The sequence below is a fragment of the Lynx canadensis genome, chromosome E2, assembly GCF_007474595.2.
Source record: "Lynx canadensis isolate LIC74 chromosome E2, mLynCan4.pri.v2, whole genome shotgun sequence".
Classification (NCBI taxonomy): domain Eukaryota; kingdom Metazoa; phylum Chordata; class Mammalia; order Carnivora; family Felidae; genus Lynx; species Lynx canadensis.
Window position 1 is genome coordinate 12,409,854 of NC_044317.1, and position 22,846 is coordinate 12,432,699.

At 43.2% G+C, this 22,846-nt stretch overlaps 1 protein-coding gene across 1 annotated transcript in view; it reads left to right on the top strand.

Annotated features, from left to right (window-relative positions):
* WDR59 (WD repeat domain 59) overlaps window positions 1-22,846 on the top strand; it is an 85,091-nt gene that overhangs the window by 40,033 nt on the left and 22,212 nt on the right. The window contains 10 exon segments of the mRNA XM_030299723.1: window positions 2,539-2,616; window positions 4,748-4,904; window positions 8,146-8,225; window positions 9,395-9,527; window positions 9,663-9,787; window positions 12,046-12,210; window positions 14,210-14,305; window positions 14,633-14,789; window positions 15,238-15,307; window positions 19,818-19,971. Of these exon segments, the coding sequence (XP_030155583.1) occupies window positions 2,539-2,616; window positions 4,748-4,904; window positions 8,146-8,225; window positions 9,395-9,527; window positions 9,663-9,787; window positions 12,046-12,210; window positions 14,210-14,305; window positions 14,633-14,789; window positions 15,238-15,307; window positions 19,818-19,971 (1,215 nt within the window).

The following is a 22,846-nucleotide window of genomic DNA, read 5'->3' on the forward strand; positions in this document are numbered from 1 at the left end:
AAAAGAAAGAAAAGGATTTTTCTTTTATGGCTATTAAAATTAGAACATTAAGGAAATAAAAATAAAAATAGAACATGACCACAATGAAATGACTTCATACCAGGTTAGGTGGTTGCCTTTTTTCCTGAACTTGAGTTAAGCAGCCTATTTTACAACATTGCCTTCTTTAGACAAAGTGTCCTGGAAATCCAGACACGGTTCCTCGGTACATCCTGACAGGTGTGTGTCTGCCCATGGGTCAGGGTCACCTTACCGAGAGAGTCTTGTACCTATGACGCTGTTCAAGAATGTGATTCTTTCTTGCCTGAGGCTCTTCTGATATTTCTTCAGAAGCCTTCCTTTCTGATCTGTAGCTCGTAGCAAAGGCCCTTTGGCAAGTGAGAGAAAAGCAGAAATCACCTATGAAGGGGAGGATGGCATGGCTCTGGTTCTTATAGTGACCAGTCTGTCAGATTGAAACAGACCAAAGTCCTCCACTCACATGCAATATGTAATCGTTCCGTAAGACTGTCAGTGGTTGCCTTGAGAATAAGATCGTGTTCTGGTGAGCGAGGACTTGGTCAAATCCCCAGGGTCCTCTACCTTGTCTCCTAAGTTATATAATCCTTTTTAAAAAAAGGATTACTTTTGTTAACAGTTACCGTGACAGTCTGTAAATGCGCATGAATATGCTTCTGTCCGACATGACAAGTAACCAGTTGCCAAAATGTATTCATAATACTAATGTTTTACTTGTATGTAATTAGCTTAGGGAGACTGAATTTTTTTATTTGCTTGTTTTTCACATATGGGAGACTTGGTAACAGGAAAGCATTCATAAAGTGTTGGGCTAATTAAAAATCTGGAGAATGCCAAGCAGACCTAATGATGTCTAGCTTCCCTTCTTTTACAAGTTGAGGGAGCAAGTTGTAGTTTTCCCTGTGGCCATCTGGGAAATGCTGAGGCAGTTTAGCTGGAAAAGACATCTTAAAAATTTTATTATTTTGAATATGGAGCCCGAATTTGACAAAAATAAAGTGTTGTCAGAAGGAACAAGAATTGCTTTGTGTGATTCCTTTAGAGCCACACTCTCCCTGAACCCCTGATTTCTAGCAACCATTGTTGTGTTCTCTATCCCTGTAGTTTAGTCTTTTTGAGAATGTCATTTAAATGGATACATTCAGTATCTTACTTTCTGAGTTGGCTTCTTTTGCCCAGCATAGTGCCTTCAAGATTCATCCAAGTTGTTTTCAAAATCGATAGATCATATACTTTTTATTGACGAGCAGTAATCCACTATATGGATATACTGCTACAGTTTATTTTCTGTTGACCCATTGAAGGACATTGATGGGGCTGTTTCCAGCTTTTGGTGATTATGAATAGAGTTTCTATAAACATTCATGTATCGATTTTTCTGGGAATGGACCGTTTCCATTTTCCAGGACAAATACACAGGAGTTGAGATCACTGGGTCAGTGGTATGTGCTCATTTACTTTTTAAGAAACTGCCAAACTGTTTTCCAGAATGGCTTCTGTCATCTATTTTTTTTTTTTTTTAGTGTTTTATTTATTTTTGAGAGAGACCAAGCAGGGGAGGTGCAGAGAGAGAGGGAGTCATCTATTTTTAAAAATAATTTCTTAGTGGGGCGTCTGGGTGGCTCAGTTGGTTAAGCGCCCGACTTCAGCTCAGGTCACGATCTCACTGTTGGTGAGTTTGAGGCCCGTGTCGGGCTCTGTGCTGACAGCTCAGAGCCTGGAGCCTGCTTCGGATTCTGTGTCTCCCTCTCTCCGTGCCCCTTCCCCGCTTACGTTCTGTCTCTCTCTGTCTCAAAAATAAATAAACATTAAAAAAAATTTTTTTTTAAGAGAAAATAATTTCTTAGTACTTGAGTAATTCAGAGTCTCACTCTCGGTCCTCCTGCCTTTGTGCTCTGCCATTTCCTGCTTTCATGACAAATGTTCAAGCTCTAAGTGTAGTTGTCCCATCATGGAAAACACAGGCAGCTCAGGCAGAGTGTGTCTGGCTTACCTTCATATGTTCCGCGGCCTCAAGTTCCGCGTGTTCGGGGGCGGTGGCGGAGCGGGTGTGACCTTGCACGAGTTAGACTGTTCAGTAATTTAGCTTCTTCATTTGAAAAAGAGATGAATAACACCCGTTATTTGGTTGTAAAGATTAAGCGGGATACAGAGCTGAAAGCTCTAAACTCTGGAATGCAGTGAGTAGTCAGTACATTAGCCTAGTTCCTAGTTACATTACCCTACACGGTGTAAACGCGATGTGGCGTGAAAAAATGTTATTCTTACCTTTCAATTACAAGGCTGTTTAGTAGGCAGGATGATGATGGTGATCTGCCCCCCGGGGCCAGTCCTCGTGGAGTCCGGAAATTCCCCGGGAATGTTTGTAAATGGGAGAGGGAGGGTTGTGTCTCTGCCACGGTCCCGGGGCCAGGGGGCTGCGTGGAACACACCGAGGACAGAGCGAAGCTGGGCTCATTTCGGTTGTCGAGTCTTTCGATGGCGTTTAGTTCACACATTATCCTGCTCTCTTTCTTCCAGTTCTGGGACTACCGCCAGCCTCGGAAATACCTCAGTATTCTCCCTTGCCAGGTGCCCGTCTGGAAGGCCAGATACACGGTGAGCGGGACACCCCCCCACCTCCTGCTGGGGAGCTTCACCTTGGTGTTCCAGTTGGGGGGGGGCGAGGGCCACGAGGGCCATTTTCTCTTACTTTCTCCATGAGGCAGTTTTCACTTCCTGTCCTGGTTGAGGGGTGGGGGCACAGGTATTTAAAAACTGGCGCTTCGAGTGTTGGGGAAGAATCTGCACTAGGATTGCCGGCCACCACCTGGGAAGCCGGGCAGCACGAAGGTGGTCACTAAGGGCAGGGGAAGTGGGGAGATGGAGCCACAGGGTTGAAGCGCTTTCAGTCAGTGGATTTCTTCCCGATGGTGGGAAGAATTCTGGCTTTAGATTCGGAAGACCTGGGTTTGGGATCCATCGATGCCATTTAATTTTTCCCCAAGATTTATTGAGATATAACTGACATATAACATTGTGTCAGTTCAAGGTGTCTGATACACTTATATATTGCAAGACTACTGGTACCATAGCGTTAGCTAATACCTCTGTCACATCACGTAATTACCATTTCTTTTTTGGCTTGAGAACATGTGATATTACTCTCTTAGCAACTTTTATGAGTGTAATATGGTATTGTTCACTCCCGTCACCATGCTGTATATTAGATCCAAAACTTACTCGTCTTCTAACTAGAAGTTTCAACTGGAAATCTGACCAGCATGTCCCCATTTCCCCCACCCATCAGCCCTTGGCAAACACCATCCTGCTCTCTGTTTCTGTGAATTCAGCCATCTTAGAGTCCACATGTAAGTGACCTCACCCAGTATTTGTCTTTCTCGGACTTATTTCACTTAGCATAGTGCCCTCAAGTCCACCCATGTTGTGGCACATGGCAGATTTCCTTCTTTCTCCTGGCTGAATAGCATTCCGTAGAATATATCTAACACGTCTTTATCTTTTCATCCATTGATGGACACTTAGGTCGTTTCCATATCTGGGCTGTTGTGAATAATGTTGCAATGAGCCATTTAATGTTTGTGTGGCCTTGGGCAGGCTACTGGATGCTTTTGAGCAATAGTTTCCTCCTCTGTAGAATATGAATAATAATTTTTACTAGGTCTTCCTTTTTATTATTGTGATAAAATTTACCACTGTAAGATGTTCAATTCAGTGGCATTTAGCACATGCACAATATGCCTTTCCTTTTGAAAAATTGTGTGTGAAATGCTTTGTAAACCATAAAATGCCACAGATGGGGTGGGGGGCAGGCTGTTATCAGCCTTCCCACAATTTTTCCCATTGCCACATTGATAGCTGCTGATCAGATATAATCTATTGTCCTCAGTGTCAATTTGAAAGGGAGCACAGAGGTGAATAAAGCTGCATTTCTGCATTAGGCTGTCACCCCGAGACTCTGTGGAGCATAGAAGATAATTTAGGGATTAAGTGGCTTTTGCATCTAGGAGTGCTTGTCAAGAAATCAGACATTGTTCTTATGCATTGAAATACTTCTCTGGATTAATATGTTTACTTTAAAAAATAAACAGAGAAGTCCAGGAGTGCTGCCAGGAGGGCAAGTGAAGATAAATGTGCTTTTAGATGACTGTGGTTTATTCCTTAAAGAACAGAGGCCGATTATCTACCAAATGGGCCCCTCAGCTCCCTAGCAGATGAGGTGTGGATAAGTAAAACATGTCAGTCCTGAAATTGGAGGGTTTTCCTCTGAAGAGCTGCAGTTTTGGGGCCAGGGAGGTGCTGCCTGATGTGGATGTGTGCTTCCGGTGTGTGTCCACATGGCAAGAATTCTGCTTGCCGCTCTGGGGTTTTCCCCAGGGTGTCTTGCACACTCGTTCTGGGGAAGCGCTAGGATGCGACACAGTGTTTCATGATACGCAGCGGTCAGAGCCATTTGCTTGTTTCAGAATTTAAAGTTCTCCAAGGATTTGGCTTAGCTTTATTTTTTACCGGCTGTGGTCCTTTCCACGCGAAGAAAAAGTAAAATAAATTCAGAAGGAAAGTAGATGTGATGGTTAACTTACGGTATTGGAAAAAAATCTCCCCCGAGTGGTTGGGATCCCCCCATCGTGTAATTTATTTTAGTCAGGAAAGCATCCCAACTTGGGTAATTCAAGATTCAGCGGAGTCTCCCTGGAATAATCACCTTCTTTTCCCTTTCCTGCCGTAGCCTTTCAGCAATGGACTGGTGACTGTGATGGTTCCCCAGCTGCGGAGGGAAAATAGTCTTCTCTTGTGGAACGTCTTTGACTTGAACACGCCAGTGCATACCTTTGTGGGGCACGATGATGTGGTGCTGGAGTTCCAGTGGAGAAGACAGAAGGAGGGTGAGGGGGAGCCTGATTTCCTCCTGAGCCGTGGTCCACGGCATCTCCAGTCAGGGTTGGCCGTGTGGCCCAGCATGGGCACCTCAGGGCTGGGCTTTAGAAATGAGAGAGTCAGGGGGGTCGCCACCTTTCACGGTAGATGGGTAAGGGGGTGTACGGCTGTGGTTTCTCTCCCAGGTTTCCTCCTCTTCTCTTATGTTCAGTGTCATCTCTCACCTGTGTGGAAGAGATCCGGAAGAGATTGATAGACTTCCTGTCGGATCATCTCTGGGGCTGAAAAACTCTGGGGTCAGAACCCTCAGAAGTCTGGCATTCGCCCCTTTCTACTCTGTTGAGGAAGGAGACCTGAGGCCGTCATCAGCGCTGCCCACCAAATAACCCTAGTTCTCTTCACGGCACGTGGTGGTGTTTTATCTCCCACCTGCCTGAAGATGGGTTTGGCCAAACGTCTTGCTTTGGTCGTGAAACGTGAACAAAGAGATGCCGTCTCTTCTGGGCTGAAGCATTAACGGCCATTGTGCAATTAACACGCTCTCTTTGTTTCTGCCACAGCAGCTGGCAAGACTCCAGCTGGAGCTGTGCCCGTCGGCAGCAAGGATGAGGTGGGGGTGTAGAGGGAGCAAGATGTCCTTGCTTTAGGCCACTGAGTTTCGGGGATGGTTCTTGAAGCTCCATCTAGCCAGCCCTCACTAATGCAAGGTCGAGTGTAATGGGAATCACAAGCCCTCGGCCTCCGCTTCTCCACCAGCTCCGTGTGCCAATTTAGTTGCAGCCTCTCTTTTCTTGAGACCTTACTGTCGTGATCTCTAAAGGTTTTATGCAATTTCAAGGTCTTTCCATATGATAGACGGAAAACCAGGCAGTGGAGTGGTGTGGACTGTCCAGAGTCCCGGGAAAGGTCTCTGGTAATCCTGAGATCAGAGCAGTCCTCTTATCCCGGCTTGTTTGTGACTTCACAAGCCTCTTCCAGGATAGTTTTTGAAGGGACTCATTTGGTCACCCCCTGAATTTTCCCGTCTTTATTTCCCAAATCTCCCTGCTTCTAGAAACATGAGGCTGCTTGGTTTTTATCCCATTAATTTGCATGCATGACTTTGGCTCTCAACTTCCTCTCTTGCATTTTGCCATCGTAAATAGAAGATGTAGTTTCCTCATGGTTTGGCAGGGAGAGGTTGGCCTGTAGTTTTGGATTGGAATGAAAAGGTTTTAGCAACCCATTTTCAGCTATCTGTGTTGTCTGTAAGCCAGCAGGGTGAATTGTGTATGTTGGGACCGTCTAGTCAGTAACGAGATTTTTGAGTACTGGTTACAGGTGCTTTTTTTTTCAAATTCCTTTTTATTGTAAAGTATATCATCTGTCTAGAAAATTGCATAAAACGTGTACATTCTAACAAATTATGAAGCGAAAATGTACATAACTACCACCAGGGTCTAGAAAGAGAACATTGCTAGAACCCCAGAAACTTCTCGATCACAGTGCCCTCCCTTCCCCAGAAGGACACGCCGTCCTAACACTCATGAGAATGATTATTTTTTTAGAGTTTTGCCACCCATTAGCGCATCCCTTGAAATAGTTTCAGTGTGCTTGTCGAACCTTTTATAAGTCTAATCATCCTGCATGTATTCCTGTATTTCACTTCTTTTTCAACTTCAGGCTGCCCCATTTTATTTTTACTGCCATGTCTTCCTAGTCAATTTTTACTGGTTTAATTTTGGTTTTCACTGCGGTGCAGGGGCTCTTAGAGAGGTAGGAAGAGAATCGGGGTGTTGTAGCCAGGGGAAGAAGATGCTTCATGAAGGAAGCGGCAGTTGCTGGTTGTAGGTGTTGCCGAAGGATGGATGTGCAGAATAAGAGAAAAGCGCTTAATGGTACAAATAGGAGGCCATATGATCATTAAGAGAGGAGTTCCAAAAGCGGATTGAGGATAGAAGCCAGACTACAAGGCAACGTGAACAGAGGCAGTAGGGACTGGATTCGTGAAAGAAATTGCCTTCAAAGGCAAGGAGCAGACTGAGTTGATGTGAGAGCTGCTGCCCTGTCTCTGAGGGCAAGGAGAAGGTGCAAGAAAGGGAGGGCGTGGGAAAGCAAGGGCCCTGTGGGAGTAGGAGAGAATGGGGGTGAAGGCACTGGTGGAGGAGTTGGGTTTAGAAGGGAATCAGGCATAACTTTTCTTCAGTCAGGGATATGAAGAGAAGCCAGATGTGGAGACAGACAGTGGCTGACACGAGCAGGGTCTGTACGAGGGGACTCCTGGCAGGCAGTTATTCAAAAGAGCTGTGTCCTGTGGGGCACACACAGGGAAATGCTGACACATTGAGGAGCGGAGGCCCAACTGAAGGCAGTGACACAGAGAAGGAATTTTTGCTCCTCACCCACCCTGTTAGCTCGGACAGAGTATGTGCTCTGGTGCCTCCATTTTCCCATCTGTAAAATGAGGGAATTGGATGAAATTAAAATTCTAAAGTCTTCTAAATTCTCGGCTGTCTAAGGATGGCCATAAAGGCGATTCTAGATAGGACCTAATTACTCTGAAATGCCCTGATTTTTCATAAAGCTCTCTAAACCTTTTTAGAATAATTTCCCTTTGACCAGACCTAATATGTGAAAATGTAACTCAGGCCATTAAGAACATTCAAGATCGATTATCCATTTTATGAAGAGATGCATCTCTTTGCCAAAAAATTCTTTTCAAACAGTAAGGTGTCATTATGCTTTTAAAGCAATTCATTTCAAAAAATCATATTCACGCTCAGCTCCTCTGGAGCGTGTAAAAGGAGGAACATTTGTGGAGGCGAAAGTTCAGTGTGACGTTAAATCCCAGCATCCCTTTTCACCTGCTCACCTGCCAGTTATTATTTCGCTTCATTTAAGTTTCTGCTCAAATGCGACTTCCTCAGGGAGCCCTGTCTAAAAATAGCTCCGCCGGCAGTTGTCTTATCCTTTTTTGCAAGAGCGCTATCACTCCCAGACATTTTATCGCGTATTTATCTGTTTGTCTGTTGCCAGCACTGGATTGCGAGCTCTGTAAAGACAGAGGTTGTTGCATTCGCGCCGTTGCCCTAGTATCTAGAACGGTGCCTGGCATATAGGCGTTGGTCAGAAAGTATTTATTGAATGGATGGATGGCCAAATGAAGGGAGGAATCTCGCTCCCCTGCAACTTGTAGCAAAGTTGATGTTGAATCCGCACCCCCCACCCCACCCTCCAAAAATTCCAGGATTCTTATTTGGTGATTTCTAGGGTCCAAGGACTACCAACTGGTCACGTGGTCACGGGATCAGACCTTGAGAATGTGGCGGGTGGATTCCCAGATGCAGAGGGTATGTATTCAGCACCCTTGTGGAGGAGTATAACCGGGTACGCTGGAAACCTTAAAACAAAACAAAACCAAAGGTTAGTAGTTGTGGAAGTTAGAGGGTACATGACAGACATTTAATAATACTTGATGGTTGGCTGAGTGGCTTGTATAGGCCACACTGAGGCTTTGCGGTCTCCAAGAGCCAACTTTCGTATCTGGCACTTCTAAGCGTGAAAAGCCTCCGACTGCCTTTTCTCCTGTCCCAGTAGGAGACTGTAGATAGCCTACTGAGCAAATGGCCTGTGGGCTTAATTTCTTTCTCTTCTAAATGAGCTAGGAAGTTGAACCTTACGCTCTGCAGTGTTCAGAGCCCTTTACATCCATCAGTGGCACCTATTCTCTGAAGCCTTTTTCAAGGTTTGCCCCACAAGTTGTTTCTTCCACGAACCACGGTGGCACCTGGTGTGACCTGCTGCCACGGCCCCTTGCTGTGTTCCCGCCTCAGTGTGGTTCTTTCGTTCAGTGGCCACGCTCCTTAAAGGCAGGAGCCACACCTCCCTTGTGTTGCTTCCCCCACAGTGCTCCGTGTAGGGTGGATGGAAAATGCTGGCTGAAATTTACAACACCGTGGAGTTGGGTTTTTGGTTTATTGTGTTTTGGGGTTTTTTCGGTGCTGAAACCTGGGAATGAGAACATGCAACTCCTGCTCTTAGGTTTGTGAGTTCAAGCCCTACATTGGATGTAGAGGTTACTTAAAAACAAACAAACAAACAAGTAAATAAAATTTAAAAAAATGTGCAACATTGCTTAGTAAGAAGTCACTCTTGAGCATTTTGGTCAAGTATCATCACCTTACTGCCTTTCAAATATATTTTCTCCAGAAAGTACCATGTATTCATTTTTGGTCTTGGGTTAGCTGAATAACTCCACAAAGGCTTGGAATTTAAAATAATGTTTTCTGAGGCTTGCATAAAGGATGAACAGGATGAAAAATTTCCATGTAGATAATAGAGCCTATTCTCCTGTGTATTTAACCAGGGGGAGCTGGTGGTGGGTAAAACCTATTTTGATTGTCTCAGTTTTGGGCTGACGTCTTTTAGCCTTCGTGAGTCCCATTTTTAAGTCAGAACCAGACTCGATGAACGTTTCCGCTGACTTCCGGAGACCTAGATCTTTTACCCTTTGTTGCAGCTTTGTGCAAATGACATATTAGATGGTGTTGATGAGTTCATTGAGAGCATTTCTCTTCTGCCGGAACCAGAGAAGACCCTTCACACTCAAGATACGGATCACCAGCACAACTCGAGCCATGGGGAGGAAGAAGGTAATTGGTTAAACTGATGTTTTAGGTGAGGTGCCCCTCTGTGCATTTCAGTTCTGGCAGGTACCCCAGAACTGCTCTCTGACTCATTTTCAAAAAACATTTTCCAACAACTGGAGACCCTCTCTCTCCTGCTAGTCTTAAAGGAAGACCCCCCAAGCAGTATCCTGGAAGAGAAGAAGTCAGATCAGCTGGGACTGCCTCAGACTCTGCAGCAGGAGTTCTCCCTGATCAACGTGCAGATCCGGAATGTCAACGTGGAGGTACTCGGTAGTCTAATGATTGGCTCATGCTTGCAGATGGCACTTTGTGGGAGTGGGGACTATTTGAGCCAGGATGGTGGCTACAGATAGCTCCGCTGCTCTAACAGGTGTACCTCTCTGCTTGCTTTTTTATTTTCTAGACTTTCTAAGGAAATAGAAGTCTTACAATGTAAATTATATTCTTGCCATACTCTCTTCTCATAAGCTGGACCGAGGAATAAACTGGTGTTCACGTGTCCTGAAATCCTCTTAGATGCTCCAACACTTCATTTTCCCATGTGTGAAGATCCTTAGATCCAGGAAGGCTCCGTGAGTTGGCAAAGGTTCCTGCCATAGTTAATGGCAGAGCTGAGTTTGGCAGCCACGCCTGCCTCCCCAAGGTTCTTTGTGCTCTGCTGTACTACCTGCCCTTAGAGCTGGTCATTTCCTTAATGACTTCAGCTCCTAGTGAGATCACCAAACCTCTCTGTTCGTCTAACATGTGGAAAGATTTACTCTTTTCATTTTGGGTGGGTAATGAAATGCTTTCCTTCAGAGAACTGAGTCTGTGAAGAAGGTTTTTTTTTTTCTTTTAATGTTTACTTATTTTGAGAGAGAGGGAGAGACACAGTGCACGTGAGCACAGGGGCGGGGTAGGGGCAGAGAGTGAGGGAGAGAGAATCCCAAGCGGGCTCTGCGATGTGAGCACAGAGCCCATTGCAGGACTCTGTGTCATGAGCTGTGAGATCATGACCTGAGCCAAAATCGGGAGTTGGACGCTTAACCGACTGAGCCGCCCAGGCGCCCCTGTGAAGGAGTTTTGAAGCTTGATTCGTTTCTCTTTTGCCCAGATTCAACAAACGGTAGGCATGGATATGTACCTGTGTGTACATACTTATCTCCTTTGGCCTTTAAGACAACTCTGCAGGGGGGCACCTGGTGGCTCAGTCGGTTGAGCGTCCGACTTCAGCTCAGGTCATGGTCTCGAGGCTGGTGAGTTGGAGCTCTGCATCAGGCTGGTTCTGTGCTGACAGCTCAGAGCTTGGAGCCTCTTTGGATTCTGTGTCACCCTCTCTCTCTGCCTCTTCCCTGCTTGTGTTCTGTCTCTCTCTCAAAAATAAATAAACATTAAAAAAATTAAAAAAACAAAAAAACAAAAAAACTCTGCAGGGACACCTGGGTGGCTCAGTCAGTTAAGTGCCTGACTTCAGTTCGGGTCATGATCTCGCGGTTCGCAAGTACAAGTCCCGCACGGGGCTCTCTGCTGTCAGCATGGAGCCCACTTGGGATCCTCTGTCCCCCCTCTCTCTCTGCCCCTGCCCCCTTGTGCTCACTCTCTGTCTCAAAAAGAAATAAAAAAAAATAAATGAAACAACTCTGCAACACGTGCTTTTATCCCCACTTAACAGAAGAGGAAACACACACTAAGAGATGTAATGACTTGTCAGAAGTCAGCAGCTATTTGGTGGAAGAGAGAATATTTGAAATCTGTCCCCAGATTTCCCACCTGTGTTCCTGTTTTTTGCTCTACTCCAGCTGCCTTCTCTGGTGGGCCGCACAAGAAATCAAGAGAGAGAAAGAATCCTCTGATTAATTGGCTATCTGTATCGATTCAGATCATACCCCCTTTGTTGAGAACAGTTGAGAAGAGAGTGGATAGCCAAGTGATTCTCTTTTCAGAAGGAGATCTTGATTCCTTTTCCAGGAGTGCTTTTTTAAAAGTATTGAGATAAAATTCACATGGCATAAAGTTTACCCTTCTAAAGTTTACAGTTTGGTGGTTGTAAACCTCAGTCGCAGAGTTATGCAACCATCACCCCTAATTCCAAAGCACTGTCATCGTCCCTAAAAAATCCCATATCCATTAGCAGTCACTTCTCATTGCCTTCTCCCCCCAGCCTCTGGCGCCGACTAATCAACTTTCTGTCTCTATGGATTTTCCCAGGAGTTCTTTTGAACTTGAGTCAGGTATTTCCATTCTTCCTGCTTTCTTTTCTCGTCTCAAAATAAATATAACAAGTTCCAGTCTACCTCACAGCTTTAGGTTGGAGCTTTTTTACGTCAAAATACTTCGAGCTTATTAAATCAGTGCTAAAAATGAAACATCTGTCTTGAACACAAGTTGTCTGAATCTTCCAGATTCACTTGTCTTTGGGGAATCCCCCCCTCCACCCAGTTACCAGGAGCCTTGAGCTTGCACTTAGCTTGTTTAAATTCATTTGCGTCTGAAAACGAATGGTGGCCTACCTCCCAAGCGGTTGTCCCTTTGCCCCCTGCAGATGGATGCGGCGGACAGGAGCTGCACGGTGTCTGTGCACTGCAGCAGCCACCGCGTCAAGATGCTGGTCAAGTTCCCCGCGCAGTATCCCAACAACGCTGCCCCCTCGTTCCAGTTTATCAACCCCACCACCATCACGTCCACGATGAAAGCCAAGCTGCTGAAGGTGGGGGTCTGTGTTCACAAATTCTCCTCAGGTGTCTTAAGAGGAAACCTCTGTCCACGGGCGTCCGTGTCTGAGTTGAGGAGTAAGGTCGAGTGAAAAGTCCGATAGAGAAGATTTGAAAGTCATCTGTCCTTCCGCGCCACCGGGTTAGCCCTTGCTGTTCACTGTGTGTAGCAAACAGTGGAGGTGGTCCTCAGCCTTTTTGGGTCGTGGAGCCCCTTTGAACATCTAATGAAACCAACACAGAAAAATTTGCGCAACTGTGGTATATAATTTCAGAAACACTGTGCGTGAATAGGATGCGGTTCCAGAATTGCCTCTCATCTGCTCAGAGATCTCATTAAAGCTGTGCATCAGTCCCGGGTTAAGAGCCCTGCAGTACATTTTCATTTATCTGGAAACAGTAGGCAAGATGTATTCTGAAGCTAAGAGATACTTTATAATCAGAAAACAAAATGTGAGGTCACTAAAAAAGTTCATTCCATGAGAGGAAACGGTGTCATCCCATAGCGCGGCTGGCTCGTTGAACACGTGAGGCGTCTGGAGGCATGGCGGTGCCCGAAACGGGGCCGACCGGCACGGCGTCTGCTCTTAGCTGCTGGCTCAGGAACTTGCTCTGTCAGTTCATGCAGAGCTAATCAGGCAGAACCCCCTTTGAAACAGCCCCACGAGCTGGGGATGCTACACCTTTTTCAGTGTGAGCAGCAGCCTGTGTGAAGTAACTGAAAAGTCCTGACCAACCAAGTTGACCCAAATGCTGTTCGCTTTGGCCTAGTTTGTATTATACACACTTGGCCCGTCTTCTTGGGATAAGATACGTAGCCAAGAAATTTTTCAGGTGGCGTAAAGATCTCTCAGACGTTACTTTGGTTTTGTGGTAGAGGTACATTTTGTGCTTGGAATTTTTTGAATCCAAGTATAATTAACATACAGCGTTAACAGTAGTTTTAGGTGTACAATACAATGATTCAACAATTCTCTACATCACTCAGCACCACTCATCGCGTTAAGTGTGGTCTTAATCCCCATCACCTATTTCACTCATCTCCCACCTACCTCCCCTCTGGTAACCATCTATTTGTTCTCTCTAGTTACGAGTCTGGGTTTTTTTTTGTTTTTCTGTACTCGGAATTTGAATATTTCATTGTCTTATCTGCACATACAAAAAAAAGATAGATCTTCCTATTGGTATACAAATGATAGGATTAGGAAGTATCTCTAAAAGTCTAATTGAGTACTGTCTGACAGAAACAGAATGTAGGCTACACGTAATTTAAAATTTTCTAGTAATCACACTAAAAAAAATGGAAAGTAGCAGGTAAATTAATTTCAATACTATTTTTACTTAATCCAGTATATGCCAAGTGTTATATCAACATGCAATCCATATAACAATTGTTGAGACACTTTGCATTCTTGTACTAATAAGTCTTCAACACTTGGTATGAATTGTATGCTTCCAGAACCTCTCGATTCAGACTCTCCTCACTTCCCATGCCCCGTAGCCCCACATGGGTAATGACTTCGTTACAGGACAGCCAGTTTACATGCCTGTCTTCAGTATGTGTATGTCACTTTAGGTCTCCAGTATGTGCCTTAAAATGTTAGGATTTATGTTTTTAAAGAAGAAAAAAATTATAATAATTTCCACTGGATTGAAATCTTCTCCCCCGGGCTTGTATTGAGCACTACTTCTAAGGTACTGAGATTTTCCTGGGGGGGATAGGGGTCAAGCTAGGACAGGGCAGGAGTAGAATTCACAGTAAAGATGTGTGTGCACACCCTGGCTGAGGAACGGGCTTCTCGAAGAGGGCACAGAAACGCATCTGCTCTCCGCGCCTCTAGAGCAGGTGGAAAGTAGGTTGCTGCACTGGAAGCCTGAGGCACGGCTGTGCTCCAGTCTCCCTGCGTCTTCACGGCCTCCCACTGCTTTGAAGAATAAAAGTGAATCAGGAGAGAGAAGATTGCTATTCTTGACTGTGTTTCGTGCCTTTTCTAGATCCTGAAAGACACTTCCCTGCAAAAAGTGAAGCGCAACCAGAGTTGTTTGGAGCCCTGCCTGCGCCAGCTCGTCTCCTGCCTTGAGTCTTTTGTGGTGGGATTCTTGTACCGACTCGTGCTTTGGTGTTTTGTTTCGTTTCTTCCTCCCCAAACTAATGTGTCCTCATTTTGTAAGTCAGCTTTAAGACAGCCTGTGGTTTTAAGTATGTTAAAATTTTTTTTAAGTTGATTTATTTATTTTGAGAGAGAGAGAGAGGCAGAGAGAGAGGGGGAGAGAGAGAATCCCAAGCAGTCTCCACACTCTGATGTGGGGCTGGAACTCCCCAAGTGTGAGATCATGACCTGAGCCGGAACCAAGAGTCAGACGCTTAAACGACTGAGCCACCCAGGTGCCCCTAGTCTGTTAATTTTTAAATTTCAGAACCAAGAAGACAGCACTTCCAGCAACCCCTTTGCACTCCCAAACTCCGTCACTCCGCCCTTACCAACGTTTGCCCGGGTGACCACTGCCTATGGGTCATACCAAGATGCCAACATTCCCTTCCCTAGGACCTCGGGGGCCAGGTTCTGTGGAGCAGGTTTGTCTTTCTTTTGGTTCTCTGACTGTAGATTGTGAGAGTGAGAAGCTGCGACTGTTCTATAGTCTGTAAAGAAATCTCAGACAAATCAGAAAATTTGTCGTCGTTTCCTGGTAACTCGAAAGATTGCGAGAGTGTTAAATGGTATGATGCTGAATTGGCTTCTGTGGACATTTCCTGAGAATACTCAACAGAATTGCAGTTTTAATTTTTTCATTCTGACCATCCCTGATTCTCAACGTAGGACAGGTCCCCTAGCAAAGAAGTAGAAAGTACCTGAGAAGATTTTTTCTACACCAAACACATCCCATCCTTCCTGGATCCTAGAGATTCTGACCTTTGTCTTTGTTAAAGTGTGGCTGTAGCGAGGACTGACCGGTGCTGCCTTCGGATTTCCCGCGTGCAACTCATTGACCTTGATGTGCCCATGTGGTGTCTCCTTTGTCAGGCTATCTGGTGTATTTCACGCGGCCTATGACGATGCATCGAGCAGTGTCTCCGACAGAACCTACTCCGAGGTGAGCCTGGGAGATGCAGGTGTAAGCTGCACTCACGGAGCCATAAGTGGGCAGACATCCGGGGTTTATCACTGCGTTGGTCTTGGGACAGTGTGTGTCAGTTCTTCAGTAAATACCCATTAGAAGATTCATTGGAGAAAGATCAGGTTCATTAAATTGCTACTCAGCTGAGATTTGTACTGTCAGGTTACCACCAAACCACTAGAAGAAGTTTGATAAAAGTTGTTGTCAAAACAAGGCCAATTCTTTTCCCCTGTTGCTAAAGTATTATTTGAACATTAAATAACAATAGAAAAATAACAAAAAAAAGGTCATCTCTAGATCCACAACATTAGTATGCCACTTCTAACATTACCAAAACATGTGAAATTTTTATAAACTACATTCAGTGGTTGGAAAAACTCCAACATTATGGAAGTTTTCAGTTAAGATTTGAAAGCTGTTCTTTTCCATGGCGAGTCATCGTTAGCAATTTAACATGCTTCCTGTCTGGTCTCCATTATTTTTCTGTGTGTCGGTTTTTTGTTTGCTTTGTTTTGCTTTTAAGAGGAGATCTAAGGTAGCAAATGGGAATGTGGACTCCGGAGCCAAACCACCGGGTCCAAGTCTTGGCCCTGCTGTTCTGTGACCTTAGGCAAGTTATCTAAACCATCCTTGAGTTTCCTCACCAATAAGTTGGGGATGATAGTGACACCTACATACTTGGGTTCCTGGGAAGAATCACTGAGTTAATCCCTGGGAAGCATTTAGAATACAGCCTGGCGTGTGGCTCTGTGTTTCCTATTACTACTGTTTAAGTTTTCACTGTTTACTCAATATAATTCACATAGTATACAGTTGACCCATTTAAAGTATATAATTCAGTGGCTTGTTGTGTATTCACAGATCATGTGCAGCCATCACTACAGTCAGTTCTAGAACATTTTTCATTACCCTCAAAAGAAACTGCATCCCCTAGGTGTCAACACTCCCAAGTCCCCCTTTCTTCCAGTACTGGGCAAACACTGATGTACTTTCTGTCAATCATTTTGCCTATTCTGGGCATTTTATAGTAATAGAATCATATAATTATGTGGTCCTTTGTGACTGGCTTCTTTCACTTAGTGTAATGTTTTTTTTTTAACTTTTAAAAAATGTTTATTTATTTTTCAGACAGAGGGAGAGACAGAGTGTGAGCAGGGGATGGCAGAGAGAGAGGGAGATCCAGAACTCAAAGCAGGCTCTAGGCTCTGAGCTGTCAGCACAGAGCCCGACGAAGGGCTCAAACTCGCAAACCATGAGATCATGACATGAGCTAATGTCAGATGCTCAACTGACTGAGCCACCCAGGCGCCCCTTGCTTAGTGTAGTGTTTTCACGGCTCATACATATTGTAGCATGGTCAGTAGTTCTTTTTTTGTTTTTTTAATTTTATTCTAGAGAGAAACGTGTGAGCAGAGGGGAGGCACAGAGGGAGGGAGGGAGAGAGAGAGAGAGAGAGAGGAAGAGAGAGAGAGAATCTTAAGCAGGCTTCCACACTCAGCTCAGAGCCCAACAGGGGGCTTAATCTCACAAACCGTGAGATCATGCCCTGAGCCAAAATCAAGAGTCAGATACTCAACCGATTGAGCCACCCAGGCGCCCCAGGACTTCGTTTTTATTGCCAGATAATATTCTGTCATATACATATGCCACATTTTATTTATTTCTTTATCAGTCTGTGGACATTGGGGTTATTTGCATTTTTTGGCTATTACAAATAATGCTGTTTTGTGCATTCATGTACAAGTTTTTGTGTGGACACAGCTTTTCATTTTTCTCCAGTATATACCTATGAGCAGAATTGCTGGATCCCATCATAAAGTTTTTTTTTTTTCTTAATTAATAAACTTCATGTTTTAGAGCAGTTTTAAGTATGTAGTAAAATTGGGTGGAAGGTACAGAGGGTCCTCATATACACCCGTCCCCACACATGCACAACCTCCCCCATACCACTGGTTTTTTAAACTTAAAAATTATAAGGTGCGTACGAGGGACTTCTGCCCCTGCAGTGCGGTGTCTAGGATAACATGAAAGTCCTCCCATTGCGAACACCTGGATGTATGGGATGAAATATAATTAGCATACTTCCAGGAAAGAAAGATTGAACTGAGTGCACGAGGAGGCACCACTGCTGTCCCGGGAGTCTGCCAGTCTCTGCAGTCACCTGAGCAGATGAGACCTTGACTGCACAGGCCTGGGGAGTTAAGTGTCAGAGACCCCATGTATTACTTGGGTTCTATTTTCGAAAGGTTGGACTAGAAAACAAGCACCTGCTCTCAAAGGGAAACAAGAATATGTGTATCTGGGCTTCGGATAAGAGGGAAGAATGTTCCTATTAGAACGGTTTGCACACTAACAGTGTTTCAGTGAGGTCTGATTTACAGTACACAGATGTGAAGTGTATACCTTGATGACCCACACCCAGATCAACATAGAGAACAGGAGTTTTCTCTGTTTACACCCAGAAAAAACCAGTCTTCCGACTTCCATCATTGTAGTTGTGGTTTTGCCTGTGCTTGAGCTTCATCTAAGTAGCACATCAGGCAGCATGTGCTGTTTTGTGTCTCACCTGTTTTGCTAACTTAATGTTTTTTTGTTTTTTGTTTTTAATTTTATTTTTTAAGTTTACATACAAATTAGTTAGCGTATAGTGGAACATCCAAATTAGTTGGCATATAGTGCAATGGTGATTTCAGGAGTAGATTCCTTAATGCCCCTTGCCCATTCCCCCCTCCCACAACCCCTCCAGTAACCCTCTGTTTGTTCTCCATATTTAAGAGTCTCTTATGTTTTTGAAATTGATCCACAGAGTTGCATATATCGATGGTTCCATTGTATGAAAATAATACAGTTTATCATTCTCTTCTTGAGGGATATTTGAATTATTTCTAGTTTGGGGCTATCATGAGTAGACCTACACACAGAAGTCTTTTTATGGACATGTATATTAACTTCTCTACCCAAGGGGCAGAATCCCTGGGTCATAGGTTAGGTGTATGTTTGATTTTTTTTTTTTTTTTTTTTTTTTTTTTTTTTTTTTTTTTTAGCATTGCCAAAAAGTCCCCAGTGGTTGTGTCATTTTACACTCTTACCGGCAATGTTTCAGAATTATAGTTGCTCCACATTCTTTCCAAAATTTGATGTTTTCACTCTTTTCAACTTTAGTCATTGTGATGGGTATGTGGTATCTCATTGTGGTGATGACTGGTGATGTTGGGCAGCTTTTGTGTGCTCATTGATCATTTGGGTATATTCTTTTGTGATGTGCCTGTTCAAGTATTTTGCTCATTTCTGTAGGACTAGGTTTCTTATTATTTATTTGTGTCAGTTCTTTATTCTGGTTCTAAATCGTTTGCTGGAAGTCCAGATAGATTTTCTCTTAATCTGTGGTTCGTCTTTCTCCGTAATGATTTTTGATAAATACAAGTTTTTAATTTTGATAAAATCCAATCTATCACTTTAAAAATTTTATGTTTAGTGCTTTTGTGTTCTAGAAAAAAAAATCTTTGCCTAACCCAAGGTTACAAAAATATTCTTCTCTTTTAAAAGTTTATAGTTTTAGAGTCCTTCTTTAAGGTCTGTAGTCAATCTCAAATTAATTTTTTGTGTGTGTGATGTGAGGTAGGGGTCAAAGTTTGCTTTTTTCAGTAGAGCTATATAGTTATTGTTCCAGCACCATTCATGGAAAAATTTTGACTTTCCTCATTGAATTTGCATTGATTAAAAAAAAATTGCATTGATACCATTGTTGAAAATCAATTGAATATGGTTGTGGGTCTATTTCTAGAGTCTACTTTTTTCCTTTGCTCTATTGGTTTCTCTTTATGCCAACACTATACTCTTAATGTAGCTTTTATATTGTAAGTCTTCAAATCTGCTAGTAAGTCCTCCAGTTTTATTACTCTTACTCAGGATCATGTTGGCTATTGGCTAGGTCTTTTGCATTCCTGTAAAAACATGACATGGCTAATCGGTTTCTACACAAAAATTCTCTTCATATTTTGATTGGAAATGTGTCAACTCTACAGATCAGTTTGGAGAAAACTGACATCTTGACAGTAATATGGAAACTTCTCATCCACTAACATGATACTTCTCTGATTTCTCAGCAATATTTTGTGTTTTCAACGCACATTTTTAAATTAAGTTCATTTCCAGGTATTTGATGCTATCGTAAATGAAAATTTTAAGATATTTCTAAATGTTTGTTTCTAATGTATAGAAATGCAGATTTTATAGATTGGCCTTGTATCTAAATTCACTGTTCATTCTCATAGTTTGTAGATTCCTTGATTTTCTATGTATACAGTCTTAGAAGTATTCTCCGCTTTTGCAGACAAAAGTTGTGTTTTGTTCTTTTTGTTGAGTTTCCTTTTTTTCCCGTTTTACCCATCTTTTCTTCTTGGTTTCATCATGTGCTTAAGAGCAACAGTATTTGGAAATAAGGAAAGACTGAAGCCAGTATGGATAATTCTGTTTTCAACTACAGGTCTCTGTCAGCCTTGTCTGCTTATCATACTGGCTTGATTGCGCCAATGAAGATCCGCACAGAGGCCCCTGGCAACCTTCGTTTATACAGTGGGAGCCCCACTCGAAGTGAGAAAGAGCAGGTCTCCATCAGCTCCTTCTACTACAAGGAGCGGGTAAGCAGGAGAGGCATGGCCTCTGATTCTTATTCCTTCTAGATTTTCGTTCTTTGTCTCCCTGCCTGCTCTGCACAGCAGCTAAGTTAGCGATGCCCCTATAGTCTCTAACTGTCAAAATTAGTTGGTTCAAGAAAGACCTTTGCTTCGTTCCTTTCAGTTGGTTTTAACTACTGTGAATTGTGTGTGTGGAGGGATGGGTTGGTTCTTAGAATGCATATTCTTCGCTCCCCATTTAACCCTATCCTTGTTACCCCCATTTACGAAGCTTGATTCCCCTTGTTTCAGGTAGCATAATTTAGCTGCAGATCTTCCTTCATATTCTGATGTTTGTCAACAAATTTAGGGATGCTTCTGAAGGCTTGGGATCTCGATATATTTAGAAGTTCATAGTGGTGAAAAGTTATAAAGTTGATCTCTAAGAGGTCTTAGGCTTTTACTAAATCTCCACTGAAATGCCCATCTGAATGGTCAGTTTATACAAAATCACCCGAGCCTGTCCTGTGTTCCTGAGTTCTTAAGGAACTCATCGTTCCTAATGTAGCTATTAAGCTGTCAGAAGCAGAAGCCTTGGGTGATGACAGTGTAGAGAATGTTGGCAGAGCGTAGGAATGCTTCTAAGAACTCTTCCTGTGTTGTCAGATTGAGAGGCTGGTTTAAACTGGCTTTTAACTGAAATGATGTTTTAAGCAGAGCTCGGTCCTTAGGAATTCTTTGTTGTTGTCCCCGGCTAAATGATGGATTGACTCTAATTGAAATGTGTTTTTTAAAAAATTGAATTATTTTAAATAAAAACCCAATTTCCAGCAAGTGTTAGAGGTGTCTTCACCTCGATTGCATTGTATTGTCTAACCTTGGTTCACACTGATAGTTGTCCACCTCTGACTTTGTGTAGTCTTAGAGTTTGTATGTGACTGAAATGAGCGAGCGGCAGGAGCTGATGCTTGAGATAGGGACCGACCCTTGGACAAAACCACTCACTTGAATGGGGACAGTGATATTTTTGTTGCCTTTCCGTAGTCCCCTTCTTCACATCTCTGATGGAACTGTGCCCTTCTGGCCGTTGCTGACTGTCTCAGAACACATATATCCCCACAAGTCCTTTACATTCAAAATTTTTAGGATTTCCCCCCCCACTCCCTCCAAGCAAGCTAGCAGGCAGCTGGCTAGATGGTCAGAACTAGGGCATTTTATTGACATAATAGCCAAACAGACTCATGGTTGGGTAAATGAGGGAATTTTCTTGAGTGTAAGGGCCCATTTGAGGAGATCTCTTAGTCCAAGAGAGTTCTCAGTCCTCCTTCGAATCATGTCATGTGTTACTCATGCTTGGGTTTGGATTGGGAAAGTAGGTTGACTAGCACTTTTGACCCTGATAGTGCAAAAAGGCCATGTCTAGTCAAAATAACTCCGTTTCCACCAAAAGAAACTCCGTTTCTAGGGGCCTCTCCTAATGCAAAAGCATTTGTAAAGCCTTACGCCCATGTTTTTCACGGTGTGGCCTCTTTTACTATAAATACCACAGTCACAAAGAGGGACCAAAGGCACATAGATAATTACCTTGTATCAGGTAGGATCTTCTGGGGAGGAGGGGGAGGACTGTGATCCTTCATTCCCGGTGTACAGCTTCTCCACAGAAAATGGGCTCTTATAGTCCCTTAGGATGACCTAGTATAGCACATGGTCTTTAGGTTTTATTTGAGGTAGTGACCACATAAAAGGGGAGCAGACACTTTTATTATAATTTTATTTGAAACTTTTGTATTTCTGTATAATATACGTACAGAACAGTTCACAAATCATTGGCAATAATTCAGTGAACTAACAACACCCAGGCCAAGAAGTAGAACATTATAAGAACTCTAGAAGCCCTGGGGGAGGGAGGCACATTTCAGTGGGTGACAGATAGATAGTAGTTACTAGGTGACATCCTATGAAATTACTGATATTTGACCATTTTTAATCTCAAAAAAAAGTTTCATGTGGTTCAGCTGTATAAAGTAGTTAAGTGAGTGAGTCATTTTGTGATGAATTTGAAATACATTCATCTCTCCTTAAACCTTGTTCACGTTCATCCCATTTACACGGGGCAGAGGGCGGGGTGGGGGAGTTAGGGAAATGAAATACGGCAACCCGGCCATGATATCTTATATAGGCCATCTTCCTTCCTGTTAGAGGTCAATATGGTTTTATCCCTCAAGGAGTATTTTCTTATCCTCAGGTATCTAGTTTGACATGTCAAATAATACCACTTTTATTACTTTTGTTCTCGAAATGATTCCAGATCACTAAATTTCTCTGTGCTGAAGTCTTTATTTTCAGCCCCAATTTTTCCTACTATCTTTATTCTCTTTTAGATCTCTACCCCTGAGGTCTATAAATGAGTAAGAATAAAAGAAAAAAATATGACCATGTTAAAGTATAGCAGTGAAAGAATTATAGAGTATTTTGGAGATTATAAGAACCTTTATGGAGTCTTTGGGGATTTTCTGTTCGTTTCTCTTGTTTTTTGGTGTGTTTTTAACCTGCCCTACTTAGGTCATATTATCATATTCACCCAAATGTTCTCCAGATGAAATTCCAAGGTTCTCTCCTAAATATTTTAAAATGTGAGAGACCTAAAAAAAAAACCCAGAAACAACTATCAAATTTCATAGGAAGTTAGAAAGCCCAGAGAGATGCTAACGTTCATTTGGTAACTGGACCACCTATTAATAGTTGGTGAAATATTGTTTATTCCTAGGGCAAATCAGAAGACCTAGAACTTGTGATAAACATTAGGCATTGGCCTATAAACATTTTTTACATTTTGCAACCTCCACCCATGCTTCAGTTTATGTTACTAAAATAGCTCTAGTGTAAATAACTGAGGAGG